The sequence below is a fragment of the Geotrypetes seraphini genome, chromosome 6, assembly GCF_902459505.1.
Source record: "Geotrypetes seraphini chromosome 6, aGeoSer1.1, whole genome shotgun sequence".
NCBI lineage: Eukaryota > Metazoa > Chordata > Amphibia > Gymnophiona > Dermophiidae > Geotrypetes > Geotrypetes seraphini.
The window spans coordinates 246,389,099-246,402,772 of NC_047089.1; the positions used below are offsets into that span (position 1 = coordinate 246,389,099).

Here is a 13,674-nt window from a genome sequence, read left to right on the forward strand (position 1 = left end):
CTGTTCACAAAGAAACACTGGCCACAGGTAAGGAACTTGGTTTTCTCCAAGGACAACTGAGACTGAAAGTGCTCACAAATGGGATTCCCTGCCTTCCACAAAAAAAGTGGGGAAAAGCAAAAAAAAATAAATACTGCTGAGAGTAGAGAATGATACAGGGACAAATTTTTACCTGTCCTCGCGGGAACTCATTGTCCTGTCCCCGCAAGTTCTTTTCCTGCCTCTTCCCCATTCCTGCAAGCTCCGTCCTCATATGCACAAGCCTCAAACACTTTAAAATCATAAGCAGCAACATTCTAGAGCTCGGATTGTGATGTCATAATGCCTCATTCCACCAATGCCTAAGCTCCGTCCTCATCTCCGCAAGCCTCAAACCCTTTAAAATCCTAAGTAGCAACATTCAAGAGCTCAGATTGTGATGTCATAATGCCTCATTCCACCAATGCCTAAGCTCTGCACAAGCCTCAAACACTTTAGAATCATAAGTAGCAAAATTTTAGAGCCCAGATTGTGATGTCATAATGCCTCATTCCACCAATGCCTAAGCTCCATCCTCATCTGCACAAGCCTCAAACACTGTAAAATCATAAGTGGCAACATTCTAGAGCTCAGATTGTGATGTCATAATGCATTCCACCAATGTGTGAGCTCCAGCCTCACCTGCACAGGCCTCAAACACTTTAAAATCCTATGTGGCAACATTCTAGAGCTCAGACTGTGATGTCATAATGCCTCATTCCACCAATGCCTAAGCTCCGTCCTCATCTGCACAAGCTTCAAACGCTTTAAAATCCTAAGTAGCAACATTCTAGAGCTCAGATTGTGATGTCATAATGCCTCATTTCACCAATGCCTAAGCTCTGTCCTCATCTCCGCAAGCCTCAAACCCTTTAAAATCCTAAGTAGCAACATTCAAGAGCTCAGATTGTGATGTCATAATGCCTCATTCCACCAATGCCTAAGCTCCGTCCTCATCTGCACAAGCCTCAAACCCTTTAAAATCATAAGCAGCAACATTCTAGAGCTCAGATTGTGATGTCATAATGCCTCATTCCACCAATGCCTAAGCTCTGCACAAGCCTCAAACACTTTAGAATCATAAGTAGCAACATTCTAGAGCTCAGATTGTGATGTCATAATGCTTCATTCCACCAATGTCTAAGCTCCATCCTCACCCGCACAAGCCTCAAACCCTTTAAAATCATAAGCAGCAACATTCTAGAGCTCAGATTGTGATGTCATAATGCCTCATTCCACCAATGCCTAAGCTCTGCACAAGCCTCAAACACTTTAGAATCATAAGTAGCAACATTCTAGAGCTCAGATTGTGATGTCATAATGCTTCATTCCACCAATGCCTAAGCTCCATCCTCACCCGCACAAGCCTCAAACCCTTTAAAATCATAAGCAGCAACATTCTAGAGCTCAGATTGTGATGTCATAATGCCTCATTTCACCAATGCCTAAGCTCTGTCCTCATCTCCGCAAGCCTCAAACCCTTTAAAATCCTAAGTAGCAACATTCAAGAGCTCAGATTGTGATGTCATAATGCCTCATTCCACCAATGCCTAAGCTCCGTCCTCATCTGCACAAGCCTCAAACCCTTTAAAATCATAAGCAGCAACATTCTAGAGCTCAGATTGTGATGTCATAATGCCTCATTCCACCAATGCCTAAGCTCTGCACAAGCCTCAAACACTTTAGAATCATAAGTAGCAACATTCTAGAGCTCAGATTGTGATGTCATAATGCTTCATTCCACCAATGTCTAAGCTCCATCCTCACCCGCACAAGCCTCAAACCCTTTAAAATCATAAGCAGCAACATTCTAGAGCTCAGATTGTGATGTCATAATGCCTCATTCCACCAATGCCTAAGCTCTGCACAAGCCTCAAACACTTTAGAATCATAAGTAGCAACATTCTAGAGCTCAGATTGTGATGTCATAATGCTTCATTCCACCAATGCCTAAGCTCCATCCTCACCCGCACAAGCCTCAAAAACTTTAAAATCATAAGCAGCAACATTCTAGAGCTGAGATTGTGATGTCATAATGCCTCATTCCACCAATGCCTAAGCTCTGCACAAGCCTCAAACACTTTAGAATCATAAGTAGCAAAATTCTAGAGCCCAGATTGTGATGTCATAATGCCTCATTCCACCACTGCCTAAGCTCCATACTCATCTGCACAAGCCTCCAATGCTTTAAAATCATAAGTGTTTGAGGCTTGTGGGGTTAAGGCAGAGCTTACATGAATTGGGCAGGGACAGTGACAAAACTCACGGGGACAGGATGGGGAAATTGAGTTTACAAGTTTAAGTTTCAAGTTTATTAAATTTTTACTATACCGACTATCAGCAAATATCTAGCCGGTTTACAAGTTAAAATAAGATAAAAAAATAAAATTTATACAATATATAAAATAATTGATAAGAAAAAGAAGGGGGATTGTGAACATTTAGACTTTAACTGGACATACTGGAAAGTGATGGTAGGGAAAAGAAGTGGAAGGGGAAAAAAAATACATAGTTCAAAAAAAATAAAAAATAAAAAATTGGAAAGGGAAGGATGAAACATAAGGAATGGGATCGCTTCCTAAAAGCGGTTGTGGTATTGAAGAATAAATTATATTTAGGAGCAGGAGAACGCATCTTGGAATAAGAAAGTTTAAGGCCAAACTAAAAATGTATCAATTGATGTCTCGTGACGAATGTAGGATGGCAATGAGTTCCATAGAGTAGGAGTGACTACGGAAAAGTTAGTCTTTCTCGTATAGAAGAAATCTTTGATTGTGGGAACAGATCGGCTGATCTGAGGGTCCGTGATGAGCAGTAAGGGATGAGAAGTTTATCTAGAAAAGAAGGTTGGTGGAAGAATCTAATTTTGAAAGCTTGCATAATTGTTTTATATGTGATACGATGGGTTATAGGTAGCCAATGAGCTTCTTTCAGGAGGGGTGTAACATGGTCATACTTTCCTGCGGGGACAAGGACAAATTTGTCCCCGTGTCATTCTCTAGCTGAGAGGCAAAACCATTGTTATTTACTTTTTATAAGATTACTGAAAAAAATATTACTTTCTTAAACTCAGTTCTGTAGCATGTTTGACATACACAAATACCCCAATGGTGCAGAATTCCCAATGAGGCACTTGGAGTAGACAAAGCATAATGGTCTAATTGGTTTGCTTACAAAACTCAGATCTCCTAGTAGCCAAAGAAAAATATTCACATGGTAAGCAAGTTCTGTTCTGTGCAGGAAAATGGGTCAAAGGTAGAGTCAACTGCACACGTCTTTTCAGTCTGGCAGTGGACGGACAACTTCCAAACCCAGATTCGTATTACTCATTCTAAAACAGCTTTTGGAACTGGCAGGGGCAAAAGTGTTTTAGATGTTGTGGCTCTCTGTCTGAAGTACGTAGCACAGAAATGGGAACCACGTGTCATGACCGACTATAATTATCTTTCCACTAAAATCCTCCCGACACCTTCCGAAACAACCAGTCGTGCTTGGGACCTACGCTTTTTCCCTTTTTGAAACCCGTCATCGCTCCTCTTACTCCTCCTGTTGGCTGGTCTTCTCACATTTCTCAACCAGGCATGGCACACAGCCTAGTACAGCATCTACTCTGCTCCACTGAAAAAGTATTTTAAAAAAACACTAAAAAGATGCCTTGCTGAAACAAATTAAAACGTTGCATTTGATGAGAATAAATATATACAGTACTCCCCTGGAATTTGCAGGGGTTCCGTACCAGGAACCCCCTGCGAATTTCGAAAAACCGCAAATACATTTTTTAGGCAGGGGAGACAGGAGAAGGCAGCTGGAGAGGCAGGAGAGAGCAGCCGGAGCGCCGGCGAGTGAAGGAAATCACTCGCTGTATGCTCCGACCGCCTCTTCCTGTAGTAAAGTCGGGCCTCACCAATCAGGAACTGCTTTGACACGCAGGACGAGGCGGTCGGAGCATACAGCGAGTGATTTCCTACACTCGCCGGCGCTCCAGCTGCTCTCCTGCCTCTCCAGCTGCCCTCTCCTGCCCGGTCATTCGTGGTCGGAAAATACTGCGAATGACCGGGACCGCAAACCGCCGACCACAAATTCGAGGGGGTCCACTGTATACAAGAGAGTGTCGTAGCATCAGGCAGAGAACATTTCAGACCAAGAACAAAAAGTTTGCAAAGAAAATAAAACCCAAGAAAAAAATACTTTACCAAATGGATGGTGAACTTCAAAAAATTAGAACATAAGGTAGGCGTGAACTGATTGGTGAAAATCTCTTCTCCTAGTCCTAATTTGCCGTGTCGCCCATCTCCAAATGTATACAGCAGGCCATTGCCTAACAATTAAAGAGAAGTTACTTGTCTAAACCAGAACTGTATCTGTAAGCAAAGATCAAGAGAAAGAGATCACAACAAATCGTAACGATAATATATTTCCAAAATTCTCTACTTAGAAATCATCGCATTCTCTAATTACACTGGCCAACACTCATTTTGGTACCTCAAGTGTTAGACCTGTTTCTGAGTATATTTGACCTGCTGATTCCAAAAATGGCACCAGTTTTTTCCTATCAGCGCTAGTTTTTGAGATACAGAACATGTGCCATATACCACTCTTCACTCTGCTCACTCATTAAAAAATCGGGATATTTTAATATAGTGTTTAATATCTTTTAAGCATGAAGGAAACATTAAAAAATTAAAATCTATTTATTTCATACTAAAACACACGTTTATGATACAAATTTCCAGTCATTCGACACACAAGAAGTTCCTTTTGTAAGACTTCCGAGTGGGGGATCTGCCAGAACAATCCCGAATAAGATTCCAACAATAGTCTGCCATCATGTGTGCATCCCATCTTCCTTGGTATCTGGCTTCCATGTCTTGGTGAAATCTTTTACCTTGCTCTTCGCTTAAGTCACCGAGGTTCTCTGGAAAGCAATCTAATTGACTGTGCGGATAATGGACTTTAACACTCATGTTACAGCCAAGCCTCTACTAATTGTGTGTTGTTGTCTGCCAAGAAAGTTCTTCACAAGAACAAATGATGTTATGAACATTTGGTGTTATGAAATGTGGGTCATTTATAAGTTGTCTTTGGAAAACCAAACAAAAACTGCAGACAATGTACACGATGCAGGCAAGAATTTATTGTACCAAAGTTAAAATACAGTAATAAAAAACCTTTTTACCAACCAAGAGACCCAGCACGGTCCGTGTTTCAGACAACACGCCTTCGTCAGGGGTCCATGGTAAATAAGGTATACAATGTACCGGAAAAAATGAAGGTAACAACAAATGCCTGTGTATTACGCCAAAACCGCTGCCAAAAACCAAATCACTCAAAAGCATTTTAACTTTGGTACAATAAATTCTTGCCTGCATCGTGTACATTGTCTGCAGTTTTTGTTTGGTTTTCCTGTTTTGGTGGTTTTTCTGCAGATTCGGTTGGATTTCTTTTTTTTTGTTGCTCTTAAGTTGTCTGTGGACCATCGAAAATTCCTGCCTTCACTTTTTCCATGGTAAGTCCAGGTAACATATGTGCTATGGGGCTCATAATAAAAAATTTAAAAAAAAAAAAGTCTAAAAAGTGTCCTAAATGGCTACTTGGACAATCAAAAAGCCTGATCGTCCCAAGTACCCATAATCAAAGCTGGTTTTAGACGCATCTAAAACCAGCTTAGGCCTTTCCCCTGCCTCTAAACGCACAGATAGAAAAGAGGCGTTTTTAGAGGCGGGGAAAGGGCGGGCGGTGGGCCGACCTACACCTAGGCGTATAACAAGTATAACCAAAACATTTGACAGGTTGCCTAGTCGGCACTTATACGTTGTGACTTAGACCAAGTCAAAACAGGTATAAGTGCCAAAAAAGGGGCTGCTGAGCTGATGGCGGCTGGCGCGATCAGTTCAGCGGCCCAGCAACCTACCCACCCCCCCACTGCAACCATCGCAGCAGGAGAGATGCCTCATTTCCCCTACCACGATGCGATCACCCCTTTACCCGAACTGCCGCGACCCATGGCAGGAGAAATGCCCAATCTCTCCTGCCGTGGGTTGTGCCAGTTCGTGTAGAGGAGTGATTGCATCGCGGCAGGGGAGATAGCCAATCTCTCCTGCCGCGATACATTTCCTCCCCCCCGACGACATTGGGGCAAGAGGGAGCCCAAGCCCTCTTGCCCTGCAGTACCCCCGACCCCCCCGACACTATCGGGGCAGGATGGAGCCCAAGCCCTCCTGCCCCGCGGCACCCCCGAACCCCCGATTTCATTCGGGGCAGGAGGGAGCCCAAGCCTTCCTGCCCCGCGATTCCCCCCCCACCAAGTCCGATCTGGCCAGGAGGGAGCCCAAACTCTCCTGGCCACTCGACCCCCACCTCCTACAAGATCGCGCATGAGGGAGCCCAACCCGTCCTGCCCAGGCAGACCCTCTAACCCCCACCCCCACCTCGACTCAACCCCCGCCCTCCTGAACCCCAAATCGCCCCCCCCCCGGCCGACCACATGACCCCCCACCCCCAATCCCACCCTCCCCCGTACCAGGACATCATTGGCTGGACAGACGGGTGCCAAGTCAGCCCGTCCGGCAGGCCAGCTAGCGCAGGAATGGGTTCGGATTGACCCAGGCGGCTCAAACCCCGCCCACAGGTGGAGTCTGAGGCGCCTGGGCCAACCAGAATAGGCCCGGGAGCCTTAGGCTCCTCCTGTGGGTGGGGCCTTAAGCACATGGGCCGGGTTGGGTTTTTTTTGATAATGGACATTTTCCCTGCTTACTTTCAACATTTAAGGCCTTAGGCCAAAAGGGGACTTAGACTTTTTTTTGATTATGCCTCTCTTAGTATTCAATGCACAAACAGTCTTTATTCAAAGCCTTTACAAATGGTTTCATCAGGCCTAGCTTTATATGTAGTGGTGGCAGTAGGATTCAATCTTGTGCTACCAAAGGTTCAATGATTACATATTGTCCTCCAACCACCATATATTCCCTCGGAGGCCAATCTTTATTTCGCTCAATGTTCTACTATCCCAAAGGCATAACTACTATCCCATAACCATATCTAAGAAATGAACTGATGCGGTCTATCCAGTGCAATTTTCTGAATCAGCCCAGGAACAGGTCAAAAAAAACCCAAGGCACCAAGAAAAATATATTTTTTTTTTTGTTGGCCTGTGTATACATTATAGAATATTTGTAAGAAATCATCTTTCATTAAGTTTAATTCAGGCCACCATAACTTGTAACAACATTCTGTGGCAAAACAGTTGTTAATGTGGCACTGTGATTCCCCGAGACCTGCTGTCTTCCTCAGGAAGAACCGCCTTTCTTTTCTCAGAACCGAACACATTTCCCTTTGAACACAAACTTTTAAATAGGTAGTGGGAATATCATAAAGATTGACTTGAAATGACATATATGACATAAGAGGTCCTATGATCTGATGTTTATATCGGTGTTCTCTAACCACCGGTCCATGGACCAGTGCCGGTCCACAGAAATTTCCAGCACGTTCATCTGGCCCAAAACACTGTTCATCCACGGTGCGATCGATGCAACATTATCTTCGAGCCAGCTCCCTCTTACTCACTGATTCAGTGCACAAAGCCACAGGCAGCGGCTCCTACGGGCATCCTGCGCCTGAACCGGAAGCCTTCTCTCTGACGTTGCAATGTCAGAGTGAAAGCTTCCAGCTGAGGCACGGAACGTGCAAGGTGCAATTAGTACTATTATGGGGGTGGGGTCTGGGGTGGAGATTGGGTAGAGATGGGCGGGGTCTGGCCCACGACTTAGCCCAGTGTTCTTCAACCGCCTGTCCACGGACCGATGCCGGTCCACAGAATAATTATTTTATTTCTGCCAGTCCCTAGGTGTAAAAAGGTTGAAAAACACTGGTTTATATCATTATATTCCCACTACCTATTTAAACGTTTAAGGGATCCTTTTACAACGGTGCGTTAGGGCCTTAAGACGTGGAATAGCGCACGCTAGCCACTACCACCTCCTCTTGAGCAGGCGGTAGTTTTTCGGGCAGGGCACGCTGATTCGGTGCGTGCGCTAAAAACGCTAACGCACCTTTGTAAAAGGGGTCCTAAGTGTTCAAAGGGAAATGTGTGCAGTTTTGAGACAAGCAAGGATTTGAGAATGACGCTAAGAAATGAGTTTACATTTAACAAGTTATAGTGACAATAGAAATTATTGATAAATTCCAGATAAAAGATCATTTTGACCATCTTTTTAACACATTTTTTCTATAAAAGTATTGATACGGGTTGGATGTTGTTTTTGAGGTTTTGTTCTTTAGTCTCTTAGTGGTAACTGTGTTGCCGACAGATCTGCCTGGTTTTTTTTTTTGGGGGGGGGGGGGGGTTTACTTTTTTTTTTTTTTTTTTTTGCAATGGCACAGATATTTTGCGTGTATTACACATTCAAAATATCTGCCCAATAAAAAAAGAGAAAAAAAAAGCCTCCCAACCGCGCCCCCCCCTGACAAAGCACCCCTTCACTCCCAGAACCCCAAACTATGGCAAGAGGAATGCCCACTCCCTCCTGCCATTAGGCGCTCCCCCACCCCGCGTGAATATGGCAGTAGGGATGCCCACTCCATCCTACCCAAGTTTCAAGTTTATTTGTTCTTGATGAATCGCCTATTCAAATTGCTAGGCGATGTACAGCAATAAAAACATGTACTAATAAAATATACAAATAAAATGTTAATATTAACATATAAAATAACTTTTCTTATGAGTTAGAACTGAACAAACTGAGCACATACATTTAAAATAATTTTTATGGGTTGAGACTTACAAGAATTGTGAGGATAAGAGGGGAAAAAAGTTACAATTTTTGGATAGAAGAGAGGAAAAAACATAAAAGGGAAGAACAAAAAGGAGGGTAATGTTAGCTGCTTAAAAAGAGGAAAAAAAGAAAAAAAAAAAATAGATATTTAATATACTAGGAGTCGTAGGCGCCCTTAAAAAGAAATGTTTTTAACGTTTTTTTAAACAAAGTTAAATCTTTTAGTTCTCTAATATATTGTGGTAAGAGATTCCATGAATGGGGGGCCATAACTGAGAACATATCATGCCGTCTGATACCTATGACTTTCAATGAAGGAACGGAGAGAAGATTGTGAGAGGTTGAGCGAAGAGATCGTGTTGTGCTGTAAGGGATTAGCCATCTATTGATAAATTGGGGTTCATGAAAATTTAAGGCTTTAAAAACTAAAAACAGTAATTTAAAAGTAATGCGATGGCTTACCGGAAGCCAGTGGGATTTAACCAACAGAGAGGTAACATGGTCATATTTTTTAGCGTTGTAGATCATTTTCACGGCAGTATTTTGTATTAATTGCAGCCTTCTTTTTTCTTTTTGCGTATGGCAGGAGGGATGCCCACTCCTTACTGCCATCGGCCCCTCCCCCCACGCCAACCTTTTAAATATGGCAGGAGGGATGCCCCCCTGTGCCGAACTTAGATATGACAGGAGGGATGCCCACTCCCTCCTGCCGTCGGGCCCCCTCCCCCCCACGTACCTTTAATTCGGGAGCAGGAGGGGTACTCAGACAGACCCTCTTGCTCTTAAGGCAACTGTCTGCACAATGCGGGCCTTGGGTCCCTTCCCGGTGCATCACCGGGGGCATATTTAGATTCCGAGGCGAGAGCGAGTCAAATCATCCACCATCAATGACCATGGACAGCCAACCTACTGCACACTGAGGAGCAAAGATCCAGTACGAAAGTGAAGTGACTTCCCTTGTGTTGTCGCATTCTCCCCACCACCTCTGGACAAGCCCCAGACAACTAATTTTTATGAACTTCCTCACATTTTTACTGAGCAGAAACATGATTCTAGAAGCTTGCATGATGAACCCAAAGTAAGCAATTCTTTAACAATAATCCTATATAATAAAGAGCTAGCCACGCATGCGCACTCCTTTTTGCGTGTTCTGTGCGCTGTAGGTCTGTGGCCACAGGAGTGCGCATGCGCGAGTCCCCAGCCTTGACCGCGGCTTGAGGCGGCCAACAGGAACGGCGAATGGCGGGAGGAGGGCTCATGGTCCTGCCGCCGCTGCCGCTCCTGTTCATAGCGGCCTGCACGTCGCCGACTCCCCCGCTCCCGCAACAACCGCTACCGCTCCTGTTCTTCCCCTCCCTCCAGTCACCGCTGCCATTCCTATTTAAAACGGCCTGCTGAGGTTCGCGGCCGGCTGTAACGAACCTCGCAGGCCGCTCTCCACATGGTAGCACGTTCCCTCTGACGCGATCGCGTCAGAGGGAACATGCTACTGAGGTGGACAGCGGCCTGCGAGGTTCACTACAGCCGGCTGCGAACCTCAGCAGGCCGTTTTAAATAGGAATGGAAGCGGTGACAGGAACCATGGATGGAGGGAGGGGAAGAGGAAAAAGAAGGGCCATGGAACAGGCAGGAAAGGGGGCTGCTTTGGTGGGAGGGTTGTGCTGGAGGGGAAGAACTGGAGAGGAAGAGGAAAAAGAAGGGCCATGGAGCAGGCAGGAAAGGGGGCTGTTTTGGTGGGAGGGTTGTGCTGAGTGCAGCACAGCAATCATGGGGGGGGGAGGAACAGAAGGGGGCCATGGAGCAGGTAGGCATTGCAGAACAGGGGGAGAGGGAAAGGGGGCTGCTTTGGCAAGCAGGGGGGCCAGGGAGACAGACAGAAAGAAAGACGGACAGACAGGGGACCAGGGAGAGACACAGACACAAAGAATGACAGACAGACAGCGTCCAAAGAGAGAGAGACAAATTTAAAAAACCTAGACGTACAGACATCTACTCTGGGCAGCGGAAGGAAGGCAGTACGGAGTGCTGCTGGAAGTGGCTGCTGGGAGGAGGGCTTCGAGACGCAGAAGACTGTCCCCAAAGCCCCTGCGGAGAGTTGGACCAACCTCTCCTTCCTCACCGACGCCGAAGAAGCTGCAGACCCCGCTCCCTCTCGCGTTCTGAGCACTCACGATTGGCTGAAGGGTGTCGTGCCAGTGCTGCAGGTACAGGGGGATGCTTTTGTTGGAGAGGTGTGCTGGGGGGTAGACAGCTTTGCTTGGGTGGAGGGGGAAGACACATGGGGGTCAGGGAGAGGGAAAGGGGGCTGCTTTGGGGGAAGGGGTATGTTGGGGCCAGACAGCTTTGCTCTGGGGGGGGGAATGACACAAGGACACAGACACAAACAATGACACACAGGGGACCAGTGAGACAGACAGAAAGGAAGACATTCAGGCAGCGTCCAAGGAGAGACAGCCAGCTTCTAAGGAGAGACAGCCAGTGTCCAAGGAGAGAAAAACAAATAAACATAGACAGACAGACAGCGGCCAAGGGGAGAGAGAGAAAGAAAGAAAGAAAGAAAGACAGACACATACATCTATTCTAGCACCCGTTAATGTAACGGGCTTAAAGACTAGTACGATAATAATTACGTAGTAAACGATGGCAGATAAAGACCCAAACGGTCCATCCAGTCTGCCCAACCGTACATGCTCCATAAATTAATAATTTAAATGGTCCTTTTTCTTAGTTATTTCTGGGCCAGAAACCCAGAGCTCTGCCCGGTACTGTGCTTGGGTTCTATCTACTGGAGTCTCTGTCAAAGCCCTTCCCAGCCCAGTACTGGCCTTAGTTCTTCAATATAGATCTGTGTTTGCCCCTCCCCCGCCCCGCTTTTTTGAACTCCGTCACCATTTTCCTCTCCACCACTTCCCTCGGGAGCGCATTCCAGGCATCCACCACCCTCTCCGCAAAGAAGAATTTCCTTAGTCTACCACCCCTCAACCTCACATTATGCCCTCTGGTTTTACCCATGCAGTATATTCCGCATACAGACCTGTTATGACTGCTGTGTGATTTTCCCCACAGGCAATGTATTGGATCTTTTGCTTTCTTAGTTGCTCCACGGGTCTTGGTACTGCCACTTCAAATGTAAACGTGCCATGTCCCAGCTGTCCAAACTGACCAAGGCCAAAAGTGTAGACGTCACTCTCTGAAAGGGGAAAGTAGAAGTTTAAGACACACAGTAAAGCAGGGCAGCCAGTTAGCCGGCGGTTCTGCACGGGCAGGAGCGAAGGAAGGGGAGTCTGTGGTACAGCGGTTAAAGCTACAGCCTCAGCACCCTGAGATTGTGGTTTCTAATCCACGCTGCTTCTTGTGACCCTAGGCAAGTCACTTAATTCCCCCCCTCCCAATTGCCCCAGAAACATTAGACAGTGTGTGAGCCTGCTGGGACAGACAAGGAAAAATGCTTGAGTACCTGAATAAATTCATGTAAACCGTTCTGAGCTCCCTGGGGAGAATGGTATAGAAAATTGAACTAAATAAATAAATAAAAAGTTGCAAAGAAGCTGGGTGACTGTTATATTGGTCTTCCCGGGAATACAAGATCTAGAATCCAATTACCGTATTTTCACATAGATAACGCGCACCCGTGTAAAACGCGCACACGGGTATAGCGCGCGGAAAACACAAATTTATGTACAGAAATTTTTATATACCGCGCACACCCGTATACCGCGCATGCTGCCCGAATCTCTTTTCGCCCGCCCCGACTCTCCTTTCCCCCTTGAAGTCCTGTCCCTACCCTGAAAGCCTGATACCCCCCCGACGTCCGATTCACCCCCCCCGCAGGACCGCTCGCACCCCCACCCCGAAGGACCGCTCGCACGCACCCGCACCCCCACCCCGAAGGAGCGCTCGCATTCCCACCCCGAAGGAGCGCTCGCACCCCCACCCGAAGGAATGCTCGCACCCCCACAGCCTCCCCCCCTCCCCCATGGAGAAGCTGTCTACCTTGTTTCCGGATGCCAGCGAGCCCAGCTGTTTCCTCTGCCAGCGGTCCCGCCCCTTCTCTGAGCCCTGCTGCGCTGCTTCCTCTTCAGGCGGTCCCGCCCTTTCTCTGATGTCAGAGAAAGGGCGGGACCGCCTGAAGAGGAAGCAGCGCAGCACAGGGCTCTGAGAAGGGGCAGGACTGCCGGCAGAGGAAGCAGCTGGGCTGGCATCCGGAAACAAGGTAGACAGCTTCTCCATGGGGTAGGGGGGGAGGCTGTGGGGGTGCGAGCGGTCCTTCGGGGTGGGAGTGCGAGCGCTCCTTCCGGGTGATGAATCGGGCGTCGGGGTGGGGGGGGGAAATTATGTAAAAAAAATTTTGTACAACGCACTCGCGGGTATAACGCGCAAGGGTATGCACGGTTTGTAAAAACCACGTATAACGCGCGCGTTATATGCAAGACAATACGGTATATGTAGGCTGATTGCAATTTTATGAAGCTAGTCTAATTAAAAAGTGTCATCTGCTGTTTGATGACTTATTCCTACATGAAATAAAAGTCAAATGATCGAAGACAATGCGGCTTGCCCTTCAGCTAATGCTAGATTTCTCTATTTCAGGAAAGTGAAATTTTGGCTTATGCTTTCAATGAGTAAAAGAGACTAATGCACTAGTCAACTCCTACCCAGATCGCCATCCACTGCATATATTTATCACTCACACTTGGAGATCAATTGCATGTGCTTTTTTCACATCATTTTCTTTCAGTTCATTTCTTTTTATTTATTAGAATTTCTTGGCATCCCAAAGGCGTAACATAATGGTTTATATCACCATGGGGCCTTTTCACTAAGCTGCAATAAGAAATGGCTTTAGTGCACCCTTACACGGGTCTTTCCTGCGCCAGTGTTC

The 13,674-nt window shown here is 46.3% G+C and overlaps 1 protein-coding gene across 1 annotated transcript in view; it reads right to left on the bottom strand.

Annotated features, from left to right (window-relative positions):
- The window catches only part of RPGR (retinitis pigmentosa GTPase regulator), a 117,594-nt gene that overhangs the window by 30,832 nt on the left and 73,088 nt on the right, over window positions 1–13,674 (bottom strand). The window contains exons 8-9 of the mRNA XM_033949473.1: window positions 11,827–11,982; window positions 4,212–4,336 (exon numbers count right to left, since the gene is read on the bottom strand). Of these exons, the coding sequence (XP_033805364.1) occupies window positions 4,212–4,336; window positions 11,827–11,982 (281 nt within the window). The remainder of the gene's footprint in view (window positions 1–4,211; window positions 4,337–11,826; window positions 11,983–13,674) is intronic.